The sequence below is a fragment of the Apus apus genome, chromosome 1, assembly GCF_020740795.1.
Source record: "Apus apus isolate bApuApu2 chromosome 1, bApuApu2.pri.cur, whole genome shotgun sequence".
Lineage (NCBI taxonomy): Eukaryota > Metazoa > Chordata > Aves > Apodiformes > Apodidae > Apus > Apus apus.
Window position 1 is genome coordinate 71147353 of NC_067282.1, and position 21767 is coordinate 71169119.

Consider the following 21767-nt stretch of genomic DNA (forward strand, 5'->3'; position numbering starts at 1 on the left):
TTCTGAAAGAAATACCTAATCTGAATCAGAAATAGTGCTACTGCATAAATGCCCTTAAACACTGTGTCTGCTACATCTATATTACAATAATAGAAGATTTGAAAAGAAGCTGATTGACATAAATCCCAAATGAAATGCTTACTCTCTATTTAATACCTGATGGGCAATTCAATACTCCAAATCTGTATTAAACAAGATAAATGTTTAAGCAGCATTGTTAAGGCCCAAAACCAGGTACTCAAAAGTCAGAGCTGTACCTTGGTATGAATATATTATGAAATGGTGTTGAATTGTAGCATCAAACACTGTTTTTTGCACTTACTGAATTCACAGAATAAACCTTTTTTTGAAGGCTGGTTTGGAGGGCAGGAGTATAAAAGACTCCTTCCCATACCTGTTGCACCTGTGAGCTAGACATGTGAATGCTGTTCTGAGGATGTGGATTTTATCCTTCTGCTTAAGTCATGCAGTCTCATTTCATATTGAACAGGTCAGTGAAAACAAGCTGTTTGCAGGTGAGCGATCCTTGCTCGTTCTTAGAAACCTACCATAAAACCTTATGGTCTGATACTGAGAAGTATTGATCTTGTAGCTGTTGACTCGGTAGGATTTATGCTAGAATATGTACAGACCTGGAAGACATAGGAGCTAGATTTGGGGCATATAAAGTTAAAATGATGTTTTCCTTTCCTCCATTTTGGGGTCTCGGTTCCATTTGTAAACAGTAGATAACACAACTTTTTTAGGAATTCAGATGCTACAGAAAAGTTTGTAAATAGATTAAAATCTCGCTTCAGATAAAAGCATTAGTTACATTATTTGTTCCTAGTCCCATTCCTTGCTGAACTGGTGTGCTTGACATTTTATAAACACACACTCCTTAAGCTTCCTCACTCATCTGAGGCAGAACTGTAATATAAAAGATGTTTTAGTAAACAATTTTAGCAAAATTTTAATGTAGGATTTGATAATAGGATGTACCAGGCAGCCTTTAGTATTGGCTTTTTTTTGTCGTTCCTGCCTATAATCACAGCATCACAGTGTGGTTGGAGTTGGAAGGGACCTCTTCAGATCGTCTAGTCCAACCCCTCTGCTTGAGCAGGTTCACCTACAGCAGGTTGCACAGGATGACATCCAGGTGGGCTTTGAAGTCTCCAAAGGCAATGGCTCCACAGCTGCCCTGGGTGTCCTATTCCAGTGCTCTGCCACCCTCAAAGTAAAGAAGTTCCTCCTCATGTTTAGATGGAGCTTTTTATGTTCAGGTTTGTGCCTGTTACCTCTTGCCTTGTTACTAAGCACCACTGAAAAAAGACTGTCCCCATCCTCCTGACACCCATCCTTGAAGTATTTATAAGATCCACCCCTTAGTCTTCTCTAGGCTAAAAAGGGTGAAATCCCTCCTGATAAGAGAGGTGTTCTAGTCCTCTAATCATCTTTGTAGCCCTTTGCTGTACCTTCTCCAGCAGTTGACTTCCTGAACTGGGGAGCACACAACTGGACACAGTACTCCAGATGTGGCCTCACCAGGGCAGAGGAGACAAGGAGGATAACTTCCCTCAACCTACTTGCCACACTCTTCTTAATACATCCCAGCATGCTGTTGGCCTTTATGGCCACAGGGGCACACTGCTGGCTCACGGTCAGCCTGTTGTCCACCAGGACTCCAGGTCTTTTTCCCTGGAGCTGCTCTCCAGCAGGTCAGCCCCCAGCCTGTACTGATACATGGGCTATTCCTCCCTAGGTGCAGTACCCCACAGTTGCTCTTGTTGAATTGCATACGGTTCCTCCGTCCAACTCTCCAACCAGTCCAGGTCACGTTGGATGGCAGCACAGCCCTCTGGTGTTTCAGCCACCCTTCCCACTTTTGTATCATCAGTGACCCTGCTAAGGGAACAGTCTGTCCCTTCATCCAGGTTATTGATGAGTATGTTGAACATGGCTGGACCCAGTACTGACCCCTGGGGGACACCACTTGTTACAGACCTCCAACTAGGCTATGTCACTAACCCTCTGAGCTGTCTTTCAGCCAGTTTTCCATTCACCCCACTGTTCATTCAAATTCTATGTACTGGGTAGTACCTCTTCAGGAAAGGAAGAGAGGGCTAAAAGAGGTGCTGTACTTTCATAGCCTCTTACAGAGAGAGCCGACAGTTTTGGGGGCAGGATGCTGTCTGTTTAGCAGTCCACATTCACACCTGCTCAGGCTTCATCTGGCATGTGTCACAATTTGGTTGCAGTGCCATCCATTCACACGGCTGCTGTGTACTTGGCTTCAAGTTATAGCCACTGCATTGACCACCTCCTCTGGGCAGCATTGTCCTGGTACTTTTCAGCTCTCTGCTTCCAGATGCCACCTGCATGTTCTGGATTTGCTGTGCTCTATCTCTACCCAATGTTACACATCTCAGTTGCAATGTGTCTTACCTTCTTTGTAATTAAAAGTTTTAAAGTGAGCCTTTTCAGACTGTTGGGATGAAGCCTGATGCATTTTGGGTTTCAATGGCAAAGATGCATGTTTTATTCCAGAATTGGGGTTACCAAATCTTGCCAAATGCTGATATTTCCTACACACGGTACAGTGTAGGAAATGTTTGTTCTCATGCCATGAGAAGTTCTGACAACAGCATCTGCTCTGGACTATCCCAAACAGGACTAGTATAAAAACATATCCTTTTGTGTCATGTTTCAAGATAACTCTAGTCAGCTCTGGGCTGTGGAGTGTCCTCAGGAGCTTGAGATCCAGTGGACCATGAAACCTTTCTCAGAAAGATGAGATGTGGCATTACATTTTATATAACACACTGTTCTCTGATACTTGCTCTTTTAATGCATTTGTAGAAACACCAAATTACTTGCAAGAGAGAATGGTATTGGTGGGTGTTCGGGAGACACATTTTTATTGTTGGGTTTCTCTATTTTTTGCCTAAAACAACTCAGTTTTTGGAAGTCAAGTGTGAACACAAATGTCTGGGAGTCACTACAGATCAACAGCTCCTACACTCTAGTCTGCGTTATCATTAATCCAGTGTTCTGGTTTGGTGGGTTTTTTGGTAGCAGGGGAAGAGCCACAGGAGTGGCTCCAGTAAGAAGCTGAGAAGCTGCCCCAGCTCCAAAACCCAGCCAAGGAGCCATTAGAGGGACAACAGATGCACCTCAACAATTAACATAGGAAAGAACTGATGTAACACCTGAGCAGAGAAGCACTTAGGAAAAAAAAAAAAAAAAAAGCTGTACTGGAAGGAGAGAAGAGCTGTGCTGGAGGAAGAGAGCAGTGCTGGTGGTTGGTGAGGAAGAAGGGGGAGAAGGTGCCCAAGCAGAAGTTTCCCTGCAACCCATGCGAGATGGCAGCTGTCCCCCTGCACTCATGGAGGAACGTGGTGGAACATTCCCTTAAGGCACCAGGAAGGGTGAACTTGGCCATTGGACTTGGACATTGTGGCCAGAGGATTTGCTGCCTGTGGACTCTGATTGCGCAGCTTTGGAGGACCCCGGGGCCAGGGGAGTTTGTTCCCGAAGCAGCCCCTGACTCTGTGGGAAGCCCAGGCTGGAGCAGCTCCGGACCTTGTGGGAAGGACTCATGAAGGAGAGGTTCATGGAGGACTCTCTCCCATGGGAGGGACCTCATGGGGAAGCAGGGAAGGACTGTAAGGAATCCTTCTTCCTGAGGAGGAAGGAGCAGCAGGAACCACCAGCCTATGAACTGACTCTAAACCCCATCCCCTGTCCCCCTGTGCCGCTGGGGGGAAGGAGGGAGGGAAACCGGGAACAAAGGGATTTGGGCCTGGGAAGAAGGGAGGGGTGGGGTAACATATGCAAGCCCTGCTCTGTGTGTTGTCTGTGTCCTGTGTGTGTTTGATGAGTGTGAAATTAAATTATTATTTTTTCCCCAAGTTGAGTCTGTTTTGCCCAGGACCTTAATTGGTGAAGAACCCTCCTTGTCCTGTGTCTCAAACCATGAGCTTTGTTCTCCATATCCCAGAGCGTATGTGCGGGGGGTGAGTTGAGTGAGCGGCCATGAGGCTGTTCCTTTGTTGTCGTGTTGGGCCCAAACCACGACATCTAGCTAACAATCAACTCTTCCACTAGCTTAGTCCATTAAGGTCATTAAAGCTCTCTTTGCTTCAATTTAACCCTCAGATTGCTGCTTTTAGTAGGCAAGTATCCTTATATCCTAATGCAAAGGACATTATGGTAACTGATAATCCAGGTCTGTTGTAGCCATTTGGCCTACTGTTTGTGTCTTTAATGATTCAGGAGAGAAATGCCTTTAGGTACAGTCATAAACAGTCCTCTAAATCTTGAAAATCAATGAGAAATGAAAGGAAGTTAATTCTAATTTGTACTGACAGTGCTGCCTATTACTTAGGTTGCCAAGTATTTCCATTACTTTAGTCTGGATAATTTGTGGAGGGTGGGTGTGCTCCATGGTTTTTGTTTGAAACTTTGTCAAACACTTATTTTTTGCTGAGTTTTTCTATTCTATGCATCCAGCTAAGTTTAAATCACTAAGGAAAATTTAATCAAAAGACGTTTTGGCTGTTCTGAAGAATGGGCTGATGAGAAAAGGAGACTCTCTGGCTTGAAAAAAGAAATTAATCTGTTGACTGGAGCTCAAATTAAGAAGCAAAATTAGCTGATCAAAGAGTGTGGGGCAGAGAGCCACTGAAGTGGGGAGAGTCTGAGCTTGGAAAAAGCAGCCCAGGAAGAGAAGGCTGGATGGGGAAGTCTGAGAAGTGAGAGAAGCCCAGGCTGAGAAAGCAGGACTAGATAGATAAGGACTTGCTAGCAAGGGCCATCAAGGCAGGGAAAAGCCAGGAACCGGAATAGGAGCAGCTGGGTAGGAAACCTCAGGCTTGGGGCTAGTAGGTAGTATAGAAGGTCCCCACAAATTTCATCACTTCCAAGAACCTAGAGCTGGACCCAAGGTGTTTCCTTCTCATCTTCCCTTTGTTGCCAGGAAGTGAGCTGGCAAGGCATCCTGCTCCTGATCCCATGCAGCACTAGCAGGTTGTGATCTTCTCTGTTGTTTTGTTCAAACGGCAGAAGCCTGGGCGGAACTGAGGGCTCCAGGTCTGCAGAGGAACCATGTGGCTGTCCGCACAAGGGTTCACATGACGGGAGGCATTCAGCTGGCTTCCTGTTGGTAGGATCCTAGGAAATGCCTGTCCTTTTCTCAAGGTCTTAATACCATCTTTTTAGCATCAAATAAAGCACTTGGGGTTAGTGAGTGCTGAAATTAAAGTTGTTTATGCATCCTGTAACTTTTTCTGTACCACATATTTCCTCCCGCCTGCCAAAACATGCACTTTGCTCAGTAACAGAGATGAGCCGTCCACATATAATGCACTTTTTCTCTGGCTTACTGCAGAAGAAGGGAAAACATGCAGTGTGAGAGTCAGGAAATTACTTGAAAATGGCTACAGTAGCCACAGGAACATGGTCTGATCCTCCAGGACTTCTGAGTTTCTGTGTGGTCTTGAATGAGTCTTTTTGAGCTAAACTTTTCAAAAGCCGTCATTCATTAGCTGTTGTACCTAACTCATTTAAGATGCCTGATTCTAGAACCTGGAAGAAGATTGGTAGAAATGCTGCACACTTTTCTGAGCAGATACTTCCAAAATTGTGCCATCTGTGCCTTAGCTCACTCTCCATGTAATGGTAATAATGCTACTTCTAAAAGAAGGTTGTGGGAGATTTTGAAAGTAAATTAGCTTAATGTTTTGTGATGTAGTCAAGAATAAAGAATTGGATGAGGATGAAGGCTGGAAGAATAAAAAGGAGCTGAGTGCCATGCATCTAGCATCTAATGCAGAGGTCTTCTATAAACATGGACCTCATCTACTGGAAACTGCAAAGGAGGAAAGAAGATCTGGGGGCATTGCTAGACCTTGTGATAACCAAGGCAGCACTTCTGTGATCTCTTACACTGTGATCTTAAAAGGTCTTAGTGGCTATCAGAGAAGCACTAATGCTGTTGGGCTTTTGGGAGGACTCATCTGGACACTTGCATATACTTTCAGCTTTATAGTAGAAAGATGAGAGCAAACTAAAGAAAGTGCCCACTGAGGCTGATAGCATGGTCAGAGCAGTGAGTCGCTGGTTTTAAAAGGCAAAAAAACCCCCTGTGGCTTATTGAGCCTTGGAAAATGAAGGTGGTGGGATGAGTAAGACAGTAGTAAATATAGTGAAGGACTAACAGCAAGATGGAAGCCAGCTGAGCTGAGTTTTTTGCACAACAGTAAATACGTTTGAAATTAATGGGAATAAGCTTAGGTGGAAAATTAAATAGCTTGTGAGAGTCTGGGGCAGTATTCCAAAGGACAGAGCGGAAGGAAGACACCTTGTTGGGCTGGAGTTGAGGCTTGAGCCGTTTGAGAAGGGTGTGAGCAGGACCTGGGCTCAGACTCAGGAGGCTTCAGCCAGTTAAATATGTTAATTATAGCAGATGTGATGTGCACACTTGGATATCGCATGTGCAACATGCATGGGCAGTTGACCTTTTCCTTCTCTCAAGTGAAATCAAGTCATTAGGAATTATCTCTAAATATTCTGATTCTATACTTCAGAGCTTGAGCTGCTTTAATCTTAGTATGCCTTGGGGAGCTAGATTACCAGTGTATCTGCCCTGGAGAGTCTGGGACCAGATGAGATCTTTTTCAGAAGGCTGGTTTTTAACATGCAGCCAGAAAGGTCTGTTGAGTGCCTGAGCATGTTTGGGAAGGAGGGGGATGTATATGCTCTCCATTAGCATTTCCAAGATGCAGAAAAGCCTCATGTCTGTTTGCTCCCAGATATCTTCTTGTTCTGGTTTATGCAGCGTATCTGTATGGAAAACTCAGTTGTGTAAGGGCTGAAGGAGAAATACATCACTGGAGTGTGAACATTGCTATTCTCATCCTTTGGATGGCCTCCACTTTGTATTTGTCACATGCACTTCATATCTGTAAGGAACATGTGTCACTACTGATGTGACGTGCCATGTCATAAAAGCTCTGGTGACATTTTCTGACCTCTTGAGGTCTAACGAAAGAGGTTTGCAACATTTACATGCCATCTGCCATGGCAAAGCAACTTCCCAGTTCTCTAGGCACATATCCCTCTTGTGAAATGCTGCACCATCTAAAAAAAATCAGCATATTAATGGAGGAAGCTTGTCATTTCGCTCATTCCCAGATTCTTTACATAATTCATCTATTAAATTTTCTTTTGCTTATTAAGAACCCTAAGGGGTGGAAGTTGCAGCAAATGCATTATAGGGAGTTCCGTTTCATTAGAGCTGTGTTTACTTTCTGATTTTTTGGTACTCTGAATTGGAACCGTTCTCCCTACGATCTTAATCTTTTGCAAATACTCATGGGGTTCACAGATGGAAGCGTGAAAAGTCTGAGCTTTCTCAGGAACATGTAACAGGGCTTTTGGTGAGGGATGTAAAAAGAGGAGAGTTTTCCTTATTAACCTATGGTTGTTCACTTAGTCCATTATGGGAACTGAGATGTGCTAATTATTTTAAATTGATTCAGCTTGTTTGCCAATTTGTCGTGCTGGTAGCCTCAAAAGTGGGATAAGGAGACCAAACTTTGGCTTCAGTTTTTGCCAGGCTGACAGCTTATATAATGTGCAGGTTTTGAATCAGTAGGGGCGATTTTTACAGCCTGAAAAAAAATAGGCAGAGTGCTTCATGCTTGGATGGGAGAGAAGAGCACTTTATCCACTTAGCCTTTGCATACTGCTGTTATTGGGTGCTCTAGCTTTTAAATGTAGATAACACAAACTTCCTAAAGAGAGAGTTTATTGCAGGAAATGTCTACATATTAAAGGCCACATATACAGCATACTTGCATTAATTTGTGAGTAATGATGAGCAAAAAGCTACTTCAGATGGTGCTGAGGCAGAAGCTGCATCTCTACTGGCTGTGGTGAGAGGCAACAGATCTACCTCCTGATATAAACAGTGCTTTGGTGTGTTTCCCAAGAAGCATACAATCATTGTCTAGCCCTCACAGCCATTAGTGGAGAAGTTAGGTTTGTTTTTATCACTATCTTACAGGCAAAGAAAGAGGTGCACTGAAAAATGAAGTGACAAGACTAGCAAATCTGTGTAAGCAGCAAAACAAGATAGCAGAAGCCCTGACTTGCCAGCCTGTCTCATTACATCATGCCCATGTGCCCTGAGCAAACCCATTCCTTTGGGCTGTGCTTGTACCAGTGATATACTAGGCTTCAATACTGATTCTAATACTGATTTTTAGACATAAGCTTATTGTTTCCCCGATAGGATCTATTCTCAGGCTTCCCATTAGTAAAAAGATATTTTCCTGTCGTCATCAGGGTATTGAGAGTTTATGCTAGATGTGTACAGGTGCCACAGAACAGATAAAAACATCACACGGGGACAAGAGAAATCAAGAAGCCTGTGAGCATTGCTCTGGATGTAACTGTTCTGAGGAGGAAGTGGTACATTCTCAGTCCAACACTTGGAAGGATAAGTCATTACACTCTCTTGCTCCCCTCGTCATGGACCATATGGTAAGGTCCTACTGTGCATGTACTGACTGACCTCAGCGTCCTACTCGCAGATGGAGCAATGAAACATAAAAGCCTGCTGTGCAGGAGTTCAGTAGATTTTTTTTTAATTATTATTATTTTGTCACTGCATTGCCATGCAACCATTTCAGTTGCTTTTCAGTTTGACCTGTTTATTTCATAGATCCTGATGAGGTCTGTGAAACGAGCTTGTTCTTAATTGCCATTTGTATAATTCTTATCTTGCCATTCCTAATTTCAAGACATTAGTATGAGGGTTAGGTGATAAGTTTTTGCATTTGCTGCTCTGCAGTAATGACTATTTTGCATGTTTTGGCCCTGAAACAAAAGGAGAAGCCATCTTTTTTGCATTAATTGCAGAGTGAAAATGGTTATACTAGCAGTTACTGCAGAGGGGCTGGTGCAGTGTAAAGCTTCACCCTGCTTCATTGTGAAATCAGCCTGTTCATGTGGCATGGGAGATACCAGTGCAAGTACCTGAAAACAGACAATATTTGAACTCCTAAGAGTATATTTGGAAGCTTTTTGACATGTAAAATGTGCAACAAGAAAGAGGGAGTGCTATAAAAAGATGTCTCAGTAGAGGTACTGCAGCCCATCTGGGCTTTTCAGGGCGAGAAGCTGTACCCAACTGGGTATCAATGGATAGTATCAAAATGCTTGCTTTGTTGCCTGCTTAAATAATAACCAGGTGCACTGTGTGTGGGAAGAGATTGTCAGGGGGAGAAAAGCTATTTAGCATCAAGCTAATAGCAAAGCACTGCTGTTTAAAAGGCTGTATAAAATGCCAGGCCTGCTGCTTTCTTTCCAATGCTTAGCAGCTTTTTTTTTTGTTTTAGGAACTTTCCGCTGTACTTTCTGTGAGACTGAAGTGGAAGAAGATGAGTCGGCGATGCCCAAAAAGGATGCACGGACACTGGTGGCAAGATTTAATGAGCAGATTGAGCCCATCTATGCGCTGCTTCGTGAGACGGAAGATGTGAACTTAGCCTATGAAATCCTCGAGCCAGAACCCACAGAGATTCCTGCCCTGAAGCAGAGGTGGGAATGTGTCTGATCTCTTACTGTGCTACTGCTTTCTAGTGCATTCCTCTGCCCTGCGAGGCTTTCCCAAACCTTGTGCAGCCTCTGGCTGCATTGAGGACTGGCTTGTTTAGCACCAACTATGCAAGCAACAGACAGACACATTCCTAAAGGAATGTGTGTTTTTTAAGGAAATAAAGGGCCATAACCTTTTTTTTTTGTAAACCAGGTAGATTACTCTTCTTCTGGTCAGCTTCCCGCATATAGTTTTCTGTGGGGTGGGGTACTCAATTACCTGCTGCTTGCTGTGCTGCAGATGGTATGTATACCAAGCCCTTGCCCCAGTATTTAAGAAGTGCAACCTGCAGCTGTTTGGCAAAGCTCTGAAGGTGCCATCTACACTGTCTTCTTTTTACTTTTCACCTATTCCTTTTGCTTCTACCCAGCTTTTGAAGCTAAGCTATTTGCATTCTACATTTTGTGTTTCAAATACACATACAACAACATTCTCCTTTGAAGACATTACTGGTAATAAGGGGGTGTTTTTTTTTCTTCTGATTTTCCTCTACTTCTTACACACCTCTTCTTTTCACGATGAGACCATATTATAGTCAAAAATAAGTTTCTGCCCATGGGAAATGACACTTTCTTTCAGAACATTCTTAGCTGTACAAAAACAGATGATGTTTAAATAATATAGAATGGTGTGGGGAGCTGTCAGTTTTGTCAGCTGTGGTGAAATGTGATGTGCTTCTCTGTGTTTAGAAAAAAATAATTAAATACATGGGGGGAAAAGGTACCATGAGGGAAGGCATTCCCAGAATGCCTTGGGGTGCTTGGCTTTTGTTAGTGGGAGAGCAAACAGAATACTCATTTTTTTTTTTTTTTCTCTCACACTAACCTTGAGAGACAATGTTCCTTATATATTAATGCTAGACAGTTTTTAATTAAGATAATAAAATATTATTTGTCTGTCATAGTCTTTTTCTAGCCAAGAAGGTAGCTCATTTTCCTCTTCATTCTGATAGAAAACGAGAATTAACATAGAGAGGGGAGAAGGTTTTTCCAAGGTCATTGAACATGTCTTTGGTGATATGAGGAGTCTTTGAAGCCTTTATGCCCAAGCTGAATCTGTAGACTTAGCTTTAAAAACCCTTTTTTTGTAGTTTGAGCAGTAGAACTAGGATAACCCTACCAAGAAGAGAGTAATTTCACAGCCTTCCTTTTCTGTGCACAGGAAATTATCACAGCAGAAGTCTGGTGCAGTCCCATGATTGAATAGCAGCACCCACTTACTTGACTCTTAAATACTTAAAAAACATTGTAAATGATTAATTACTCAGTGCAAGGAATGACAAAATAAATAGGCATCTTTTTAAATGCTTACTTGAGCACAACTTGCTTCAGCACATAAAGTGATTTAATTATTTATTAAATCTTATTAATTCAAAGCAGCTAATTGCATGAAAACGCTGCTGTGAGATTTAAATTTTTTTAATGTGCCAAACCCTGGGTTATTTATTCTCTCTGCTTTTATGGAATTTTGAGTGTCTGAAATCATTGACAAAACCATCATTTGATGATTATGAAACAAAGCAGAAAAGGTCACAGAGTGCCTCGCATCTTCTCTTTGCAGCAACACAGGCAACTTCGTGTGTTTTCAGGAGAGCTACAGCTCTAAGCAACCACATTGACCTTGCATACTGTTATTCACCTACTGTGGGAAATGGGGCAGATCTTCATTTACATCTTTCTAGGACGGCATTCACTTTCTTAATCTTGGCAGAACGTGAATTAGCCCCACAGGTTTTTTAAAAGAAACCCACTTTACCTAAGCCCTTTTCTATGGTCTTCTAAACCAGATGTCTTTTAGAATCAATCTCCATTTTAATATCCATCTCCATTTTCTTATGTCAAAATAGCATGACTTTCTATAACAAAAATCTTAACAGAATTATTTTTTGTGGTCATGCTGTCAAGGACCATGGATTGTCTGCTGTGAAGTTCAAGCTCTTACAAAGGCAGCTAATTGAAAAAGTGCTTTATTTCAAACAGCACAAAAAGAGCTATCCCCAGTATGCAAGACCTCTTCTTAATAGTCTGGGTAGGATTGAAATGAAAATTTCAAGTTGTTTCCTCATTGCACAGTGTGGTTTCTGTGGGCCATACCTCAGCTTAGTCAAGGATTATTTATGTCACCCTTAAAGGCAGCAAACCACTCATTAAGGGATTTCCGTCAGGGTAAAATAGCTGCTGGGTAGCAGAGCAAATGTAGCCACATCTGTGCCATGAAATGCCACTGTCTGAGCAGTTCCTGGTTGCAGGATGGCCGTGCAAAGTCTAAAACTAGGTAGGGGAAAGCAGATCTTGCATCTGAGCAAGAGATTTGAGAGTGTGTTTAATCTGCTCTGTGCTGCCCATAAGGCAGCTCACGCATCTGGCCTTTTGTGGGTGCTGGATCCATAGTGTTTAATCCTGCACTTTGGAACAGGGTTGCTGAACAGTAAGATCTCGACTGCCAGCAAGGATTATTCCCTTGGTCATATAGTCTTGAGGGGCTGCTGCAGCCTACCAACAAGTGTTGCTGAAGGTGCAGTTCCACAAAGAAGGAAGTAAATTGAAACACGTTTGCAAAGCTTTCCAGGGTCCAAAAGTACGGTTCCAGTGAAGTATGAGACATTGCAGTAGATGGCTTAAAGTAATGCATGTGGTAGGTGTCTCTTAGAGTTGTATCTTTCATTTCTGAAATGTTCCTGATGCCGTGGAATAAGTGTTTTGCTGCTAAATGATACTGTGGAGGAAAAAAGTCCATTTCAAGCACACTTACAGGGACCTCTGTGCAAAAGTGTTGTGAGGCAGTTCCTGGCACTCCTGAGTATTTAGCTGTCACACTGCAGTCGTGGGGAGGGAGAGCTTGAGGGAAGGCTGCATTGTGTATCTTGTGGGGAAAGTGGATTACATAAAATCGTCAGGGAAACATTGGTTAGCGATTTCTATTGTGTGGGAAGCAGAGTGGTGCTTTTCACAGAACACATGCCTGTCTTGGAGAGCTGAAAGGTACCAATACTTGAAATAACGCACTGGGAAGACTGTCTCTGTGTGGTTCCTTAGGTTATATAAGCAATACATGTGCACGAGTCTCCTGCCCTAAAATACGAGGCTGCTGTGAAGCTCTCCAGGCAGGGCTGGCTGCAGGAGAGAACTGGTTAGTGTGTGGATGCATGCTAAAACAGATCCATGAAGTATTTTGCTAACAGAGTCCAGCAGGCCCACTGTTGGGAGCCTGTGAGTAGTTCTCAAGCCAAACTGTGGCTGAACACACCAGTGTTTTGTATCTGGAGAGATGACCACTTACCTGCATGTTTTTTCCCCTCACTGTTTGCCCCTAAAAATCCCACAGAATTAGCTCATCAAGCAATGTTTAAGTCCTTGCTGAATAAAAAAAAAGTAAAAATAAATGCATATTGCTCAGGTCTTCTCCAGCTGCAGCCTTGTTTTAAGCTTCTCTTTTGGAGGAAAAGCTGTTGGGTAGGTAGCAGTAACTGAACTGTGCTCACTGGCAACTTCTGTCAGCTCAACTAGAAGCAGAGCAGGGACACTGTGAGTATCCGCAGTGAATCTGCTTTGCACAAGAGGACGAGGAGTCCAGACAGGTCTGTTAGCCATGAAAATACATAGGTACCACTGGCAGTCAGATGACTGAAATCATATGGCTGAAGGTGGGTGCAGTCCACAGTGCATCTGTTTTTCTGAGAAAATTAAATATGATTTTTTAACTAGGGGAACGGTCACGTTTGGCTTTCCCTACCCAGCGAGCAGTGAGTTTCCATTCAGCTGCTTTGCCTGATCAATGCATGTGTAGCAGCACAGGCCAGAGAGAGTATTTTAGGCTTATTGGCATCACTTTGCAGAAAATACTCCACCTGATGTCCTCTTTCCATCAGATCCAAGCAGCAATGTTTCATTTTCTTCATCAGTCTCCGAGCTAGAAAGGGATTGGAGGAAAATGTGTTGGCTGGAGCTCCTCTCAGAAAAAAAAAGAAGGGCCGGGCTTTGACTGCCAGACCCTTCACATCTGTCATCACCTTTCTTTCTGCAGCTTTTCCACAGTGTTCTGTCTTGCCTCCTCCCACTTAAAATCACGACACAAAACCCTTTGCCTAGTCCTCTGGGTTGAAGGTGCCCTCCTCTTCTGCCTGGATTCCCCAGTCCTTCCAAGGCTTTGTCTGTGGATAGTACAGATCTCCTGTGTAACACAGGAGACGTGACTTACCATGCACATTGTCACTCACAATTCAAGCAAAGGTTCGAAATGTGGGTTTGGTGATGAGTTAACTCTTTCATGAGGTCACAGATCTGAGCATGCTGGGTCTCTGGGGCTATGATCAGACTTGCTTAAACTTTAGTGCTTTTTTAATGCAGTATATGGTTGCTGTGGGAAGGCCAAAAAGAGGCTTTTCCAAATGTCAGATTACTGTTTGACTCCTTTGGTGGTATTCTGGAATTTTGTGTGTTTTTACGTGAGCACATCAGCAGGTTTAATGCTTCCTCTTCTTTCCAGTGTCTTTTGTGGAAGTTGCTGAGACCTCATGTAGGGTTTCCCATTAGAGATCCTCAGGTTCCCCAAATCAGCAAGCTGGTGTGGAAGTTCTTGGCATCACGTCTTAGAAATGAGAATGCAAGGTTTCAGCACAGATCATTATACTTAATGCCTTCTTTGCCTCCATCTTCAATAGTCAGACCAGCTTCTCCCAGGGTGTTCAGCCTCCTGAGCCAGAAGATGAGGAGGGAGAGCAGAACAACCCCCCAATAATCCAGGATGAAGTAGTTAACAATCTGCTTCTGCACCTAGACACTCACAAGTCTATGGGACTGGATAGGATCCACCCTAGAGTACTGAGGATTCTTAATCCATCTCATTGTCCATTCTTCTACCCCACACTTCCTGAGCTTGCTCACAAGGATGCTGTGTGAGACAGTGTCACAAGCCTTGCTAAGGTCAGGGTAGCCTACATTCACTGCTCTTCCTGCATCTACCCATTCAGTTACAACATCGTAAAAGACTATCGGAGAAGTCAAGCATTATTTCCCCCTTGGGAGATCCATGCTAGCTACTCGTGATAACCTTCTTCTCTTCCATGTGCTTAGACATTACCTCCAGAACAAGGGAAGGTTGAAGATGTTGTCTACCTGGACTTTGGCAAGGCCTTTGACACCGCCTCCCACAGCATTCTCCTGGAGAAGCTGGCATATCGTGGAATAGACATGTGTACTCTTCACTGGGTAAAAACCTGGCTGGATGGCTGGGCCCAGAAAGCTGTGGTAAATGGGGTCAAATTTAGTTGGTGACTGGTGACCAGTGACCAGTGGTGTCCCTCAGGGCTCAGTTTTGGAGCCAGTCTTCTTCAATATCTTCATCAATTAAGTGGGTGAGGGGATTGAGTGCACCCTCAGTAAGTTTGCAGATGGCACCAGGTTAGATGGAAGTGTTGATCTGCTTGAGGATAGGAAGGCTCTACAGAGGGCCCTGGACAGGCTGGATCAATGGGCTGAGTCCAGTCATACGGGCTTCAACAAGGTGAAGTGCCAAGTCCTGCCTGTTGGTCACAACAACCCCAGGCAACGCTACAGGTTTGGGGAAGAGTGGCTGTATAGCTGCTCAGCAGAAAAGGATCTGAGGTTTTGGTTGACAGCCTGCTTAACGTGAGCCAGCAGTGTGCCCAGGTGGCCAAGAGGGCCAATAGCATCCTGGCCTGCATTAGGAATAGCGTGGCCAAGCAGGAGTAGGGAAGTGATCGTGCCCCTGTACCCAGCACTGGTGAGGCCACACCTCGAGTACTGTGTTCAGTTCTGGGCCCCTCACTACAAGAAGGACATTGAGGTACTGGAGCACGTCCAGAGAAGGGCAACCAAGCTGGTGAAGGGTCTAGAGAGTAAGTCATATGAGGAACGGCTGAGGGAACTGGGATTGTTTAGTTTGGAGAAGAGGAGGCTGAGGGGAGACCTCATTGCCCTCTGCAACTACCTAAAAGGTGATTGTAGGGAGGTGGGTGTTGGCCTCTTCTCCCAAGTAAATAACGATAGGACCAGAGGAAATGGCCTGAAGTTGTGGCAGGGGAGGTTTAGATTGGATATTAGGAGGAATTTCTCTACTGAAAGAGTGGTCAGGCACTGGAACAGGCTGCCCAGGGAGGCAGTTGAGTCACCATCCTTGGAGGTATTCAAGAAACGTGTAGATGTGGCATTTGTGTTTTTTGGTGGAGTGTGTGTGGTTGTTTGTGTTGGTTTGTGTTTTGTTTTGTTGGGTTTTTTGTGTTGATGGTTGGAGTCGGTGATCTCAGAGGTGCTTTCCAACCATGACAATTCTGTGATTCTATGAGAGACAACTAATCATAGTTGAAGTGTTGCAATGCTGGCCAAAGAAGGGGTTGTTCTGAGTGTTGTGTTTTATCTCTTTGACTTTTATGTAGCAAGGAGCGTGCAGCTGGTACCGGTTCAGGGACAGCAGCTGGCATTGCAGGTGGACACCACCGGGAAGCATGGACTACAAAAGGACCATCATATGAGGACTTGTATACGCAGAACGTTGTCATCAGCATGGAGGACCAGGAGGATCTTAACCGATCTGCAACTGAAGGAAAGCCAGCCAGAGAGAGACCGATTTGGCTACGGGAGAGCACAGTGCAGGGGGCTTATGATCCCGATGAAATCAAAGATGGTAAGGAAATTCACAGAGCAGAAGTACTGCTCTGCTGATCTGATGCTCACAGAGTGCTGTCAGAAGTATGTCCCCTTGTGTGTGTACAGCTGCTACTCCCTACACTCTAGATTTTGTCTGCTCCCCTCTGCTGTGCAAAGCACCTGTGTGCACAGAGATGTGAAAAATTCTTATTAGATCCAGGATTGAAATCTAGGTCAGTAAAGCTGTGGAGTTGTCCACAAAATTGTTTGTGGGTTTCTAAAATGTTAATTATCTATTATGTCTTCCACCTTGGAAGTTTATTGCTTCTAGATGAAGGTTTTCCAGTTTCGTCTGGAAGGCTGCCCTCTTACTAGGTCACTACTGAAAAATGACATTAGCAGTCAGTTACTCTGAAGCCTACCAAATCTACCAGCAGGATTTATGTGCTTCCAGCCTTCTTCTTGCCATTTGTTTTTCAAAACATGTTTTATATGAAGAACATGTCAGAAATGAAGCTGCTAAAAGTATGGTAGGGGAAGGTTTGTCACCATGGCAGATGAGTATTGCTTTCTGTTTGTTTCTTGGTACCTCTGCTTGCATTTTCATTCTTGTTGGGCTCAGGTTGTCCATAGACCATGGACAAGATCTTGTAACCAACAGTAGAAACATTCTGCTTTGGCAAGTGTGTTATTGAAGCTTACAGACTAAAAACAGGAAATAGAGACCATTTATTATTTGTACAAGAGTAAATCAGTAGGTGCAATTTTCCAAGTCATTTGAGGGTTATAGACTGAAACTGTTGATGCCCCAGAAAGAGAAGATGGCAAAAGGAAGCCATGTGTGTGAGCATGAGACCCCAGAGCCAGAGCACTGCTCAGGAGAGGAGTGGAGAACGTAGATATAGCAGAAGTGAAGAAAATGGATGTGAAATAATGGTCAGAAGATACTTAATGATCTTGTTTGCATGTAAAGCATACAGATCCCAAAATGTTTTCCAGATAGATTAAACAAAGTGAGGTGATTGAAGCAACATCCTCCTGCACTCTAGCAGATGTTGTTGTTACTCACCAGCCATGGTGAGTTCTCACCCTGTTTTTCTGCTAGACATGGAAGTCACCTGTAGCTTTGAATTGGCTCCTTGAGATGACTTTTGGTATACACAGCATAAATATTTCTCAGATGTCACTGAAGGACATGGAGGGGGAGTATATTTCCTTCTAGCACAATGGCATCACTACTTAGCCTCCACCACTATTGCAGATGTAAGGAGGGGGCTGGTGGAAATAGGATGAAGTTGATTCTGTGACGCATTTCTGTAGCTGTTGGATGACATAAACAGGGGGGAAGAAAACCTGTGACTGTAGACAGAAAAGATTCACTGCTTGAATCTGGCAGGAGCAGTTCTTACAAGCAAGAGGCAGCCCCACTCCTGAGCCACCAAGTCAGGTTTGGTGAAGGTACCCCAGGCTGTAGTTGCTTCACAGCTCTCAACGTGAGGAGCTACAATATTATCTCAGAGATGGTCTCCAATAGTCTCTTACACTCTATGGTCACAGGCAACAAGGTGAGCACAAGGCTGCCAACACAACACCTTAATTCTTCCTTTCTTTCAGGAATTTTGCCAGTACGTTAATAATAGTATTTGCAGCCATCACCCGTTACTACAGCTTCATTTACAATAAAACATGAGTCTGGTGAAGATAGAGATGGGCCTTTTGGTCTTTATTTTACCACAGGAAAGAAGTGACCACAAACTCCTCTGGCTTTTAGTGCTAAATGCAGAACTTACTTCCTCAATTCACCTGTTTCTCAGCATTTTTTTAATCTGAAGTTGAAAAAAGTAACCAGTACATTTTTGACCCTGGGGGAAAGGCATTGGGTGCCAGTTGCCTGGATGTGGTTCTATAAACCATGAAAGTCCAGGTCTGGGAGAAGCAGGCAAGTGGTAATCATGTATGAGGGTGGAATGCTGTCACCTCATCTCCAGAGGAAGCATTTTTAGGTTTAGAGAAAGTTTGCCATGGGGAGTCTGTCCTACTTTTTAGGCCTTGTTTTTACATAAGGTTCTCTGCATTTTTATTTATATATTTATTTATTTTCCGTACTGCCCGTAGGTTTGTTGCTGCTGCATGGACTCAGTCCTCTCGTAAAATGTAGGATTAGGAGAATTTTTCTGCAGAATGCCACTTTTTGAACAGAATTTTACCTTTTGAATCCGTGAACCGCAGACACCCTGTCTACCCAAGTGATGCCAAACCCTCCCAGCTATTGCACAGCCAGACTTACTGAGGGAGGAGCAAAGGCCATGTCTGTCAGCTGGGAGACTGCAGTCCTCTGAAAATCAGAGGTCCGGGCAGGGAGGCAGAGAGACTGGCTGGGCTGCGTTTCAGCTTGGAGAGCAGGAGCTATGTTAATGCAGCCTTCCATGCTGCGCTGTGCAGCTTGGCTGCAGGCTGAAAGCTACATCTGCTTCCCAAGATAGATCCCACTCGCTACCACCATGTTCCAGTAATGAGCTTTTCCCCTTATTTCCTGAAAGGTTGCACCTATGAGCTTACCCGACATGGCTAATTTAAATGTTTTATAACACATGGTTTCTGCATACTCCCTGTCTGCCTAGATTTATGTGCTTCTCAGTCTTAACCCTTATAAATGGGAACCTTGACAGGGTAGGGCCTGGTTTTGGTTCTGTGATTATGGTTTGTGCCAGCAACACTCCATGGTCTTCATCATCACTGCAAGTCCTCCAGGCTGTGGTCATACAACAAAAAAGGGGCAAAAAGGAAACAGCCTGTGCTTGTTCACTTGTGAAACAGCACTGAGATACTTGCTGTATCTCTGACAATCATAAGGAGAAATAAATTGGGTATCTGTATCTCTGACGAGTAGTGTCATCATTGGGTGAATAGTCTCTGGAGTATCTGGAAGCCCAGATTTAGGTCCCATGGACTACTTTCAGCTCCATAGTGGGGAATGTGCATCAGTGCAGCTGAGGGATGGTGCCTGAGTTGAGCCCATCATCCATTTGTTGTCTTCTGTTGTGATGTGCTCCTGACTGAGGCTCCCAGCTGGGTTCTGCAGTGACTCTAGGCCTTCTAGCTCCAAGGAAATGTCAGTACTTGCGCTGCCTTTTCGAGAGAAACTATCTCTGTCTTTTAAGGGAGAGGAGGAGATGGCATAGAGAAAGGATGTGACTTGGCCAAGTGTGCTTGGTGGCAGTAATTAATGAGAGTCCAGAAGGCCTTCAGGGCCGTCACGCAGATCTTGGTGAGGAAACAATCACTCCCTTGTGTCTTTTTGCAGGGGGCCGGGATCTCGATACCTTCCAGGAGCGTGAGGAGGGCCGGGTAGCTCTGGATGATAATGAAGAGGTGATGCGTGCCCTGCTCATCCACGAGAAGAAGACACCTTCTGCTTCAACAGTCACTGTTGGAGGTGCCGCTCCTCTCTCTGGTGCCAACGCTAGTGACTCCGAGAGCGAGACAAGCGAGTCGGAGGAGGAATCCCCTCCCCGCCCTCCTACCACGGCCACCACCGCATATGGGCTGGAGGATGAGGAGGAGGATGAAGAGTTTGAGGTGGTGGCAGAAGACCCCACTGTCACAGTGGCTGGGTGTCCACACTCGTACAGCCAAGTGAGCCAGCGCCCTGAGCTGGTGGCCCAGATGACGCCAGAAGAAAAAGAGGTTTACATAGCCATGGGGCGACGCATGTTTGAGGATATGTTTGATTAACTGCTTCCTGCCATGGCTTTTTTTATAAAGTTATTTTTTTTTTAGTCCAGAGACTCCCTAGTAAAACAGAAGATGGAGTGCATCTTTCCTCCCCTGTGCGCAGGGACACTGGGGCTCAGGACTGCTGATCTCAGGCATCTTGGCCACCGGAGAGGGGGAGCAGGGAGGCTGCATGTGCCAAAAAAGGTAGGGGAGGACAAGCCTCAGAAATGAGGATGCTTGCAAGGTGAAAATCTGCTTCAAGGTTTACTACACAGGCACTGCTTTACCCTTCTCCAAAGCCCCAGCAGCTGCCTCCCCCTGATTGCACAGAGTTGATTTTTGTTGCTTATCCTAGTGAAATCCACATCTCTGGCCTCAGAGGACATAAGTGCTCCATGGTTTAATGGGAGTGCTCTGCAAAGGAGAGTGTAAGTAATGTTACAGCTGCCTGTGCTCAGTGAGAGGAGGGGGAAGCACTCGTCTACTGACAGCAAGCCTGGGCAGGGCTTGTAGCTGACCTCCTGCCAGCAGCCACTGGCCACCAGAGTGGGCAGCACCTTTTTCCTGCTCCTGTTTGCTCTGTCTCAGCACCTCAAGGTCAAGTGTAACTCAACTCGAAACACACAGAGTGGAAGCCTTGGCAAGCACACGCAGTCAGTCTTTGTCAGTGTAACAAAAGTCCTCCATGGATCTGAGCACTCTGACTTACTAGGAGATAGCTTCATTTTCCAGTATTTCTGCCTGTCACTCCTGTCTAGCCCTGTCCAAACTCCAGTGTTGCTGACGGTTCCTAGTGGGCAGGGCTGCAGTCAGGCCATGCCAGAGAAATAGCATAGCTAGTTTTGATTGGCAGTCACACCAGGGCTGTATCATTTTAAGAGGAATTATGCAATTTTTGAATTCTGCTTTGGCACACTCTTTTACCATAGATAAACGTTTATCAGTGCCTACAGAGCAATATAATATTTTTAATGCTTTTCTCTTTCAATTGAAACTGTTGTTTTATAAAATTGTTGTGTTTTCCTATCAAGTACTACATACAATAAAATAAAATGCTAAAAGAATTTTGTGTTCGAAAGGGTAGGGGCAGTATTATGTGGTGTTCTATTTCCATAGGCAGCATGAATTTGCTGTTCACTGAGCCTATAAATCTGTTTTATACTAATTATGCTTTCTATGTTCTGCTAACATTGTAATGCCTTCTTTGTGGTTTTATTTTCAACTTGGTATTTTGAACCCCATCTTTTTTTTTTTCTATGTAGTGTTTTAAGTTTGCTTTTAAGTCATTTTAAAGAGGAATAAATAAACAAACTTCTCCCCATTTTTGTCATCCAATTTGTTGTTTGCCTAATTGGAAATGTTGTTTGTATATCATTTTGATTTACTCAGTTCAAGAAAACAAAACTATTTGAGCCTCTCCTCTGAAGGAAGGACTATCTGAAATCCCATGTTTTATATCTCAGCTGCCCATTTTTTGTCCTCACCAGAGCTTCCTTGAATGCCTCCTGGGGCCTCCTGCACTTCGAGGAAGGACATTTCTTTAGACTGGTGCTGTGGGAGGCCCTTTCTGATCACCACGTCCATACCTTTCCTTCTTCCTTGAGGGAAGCAGAGGCTGATGGAGGGATGTCTCACAGACATGATCTTGCTAGTTAAAGTGGTACTCTTGTGTAGACAGACTTCCAGGATCTGGTATCAAGCTTCTAGATACCAGGTCGCAGAGCTGGTAAGTCAGATTCAGTGATCACTTAACATTAAAAAAGTGCTGCACCAATTCTGCCTAGATTTATAATCTGGTTGAA

The 21767-nt window shown here is 44.2% G+C and overlaps 1 protein-coding gene across 1 annotated transcript in view; it reads left to right on the forward strand.

Moving 5' to 3' along the window:
• The window catches only part of GTF2E1 (general transcription factor IIE subunit 1), a 56208-nt gene extending 34922 nt beyond the window's left edge, over nt 1-21286 (forward strand). Inside the window, exons 3-5 of the mRNA XM_051611839.1 lie at nt 9384-9585; nt 16038-16285; nt 19553-21286. Coding sequence (XP_051467799.1) covers nt 9384-9585; nt 16038-16285; nt 19553-19983 — 881 coding nt within the window. The 3' untranslated portion in view covers nt 19984-21286. The remainder of the gene's footprint in view (nt 1-9383; nt 9586-16037; nt 16286-19552) is intronic.
• Nucleotides 21287-21767: the final 481 nt, after the last annotated feature.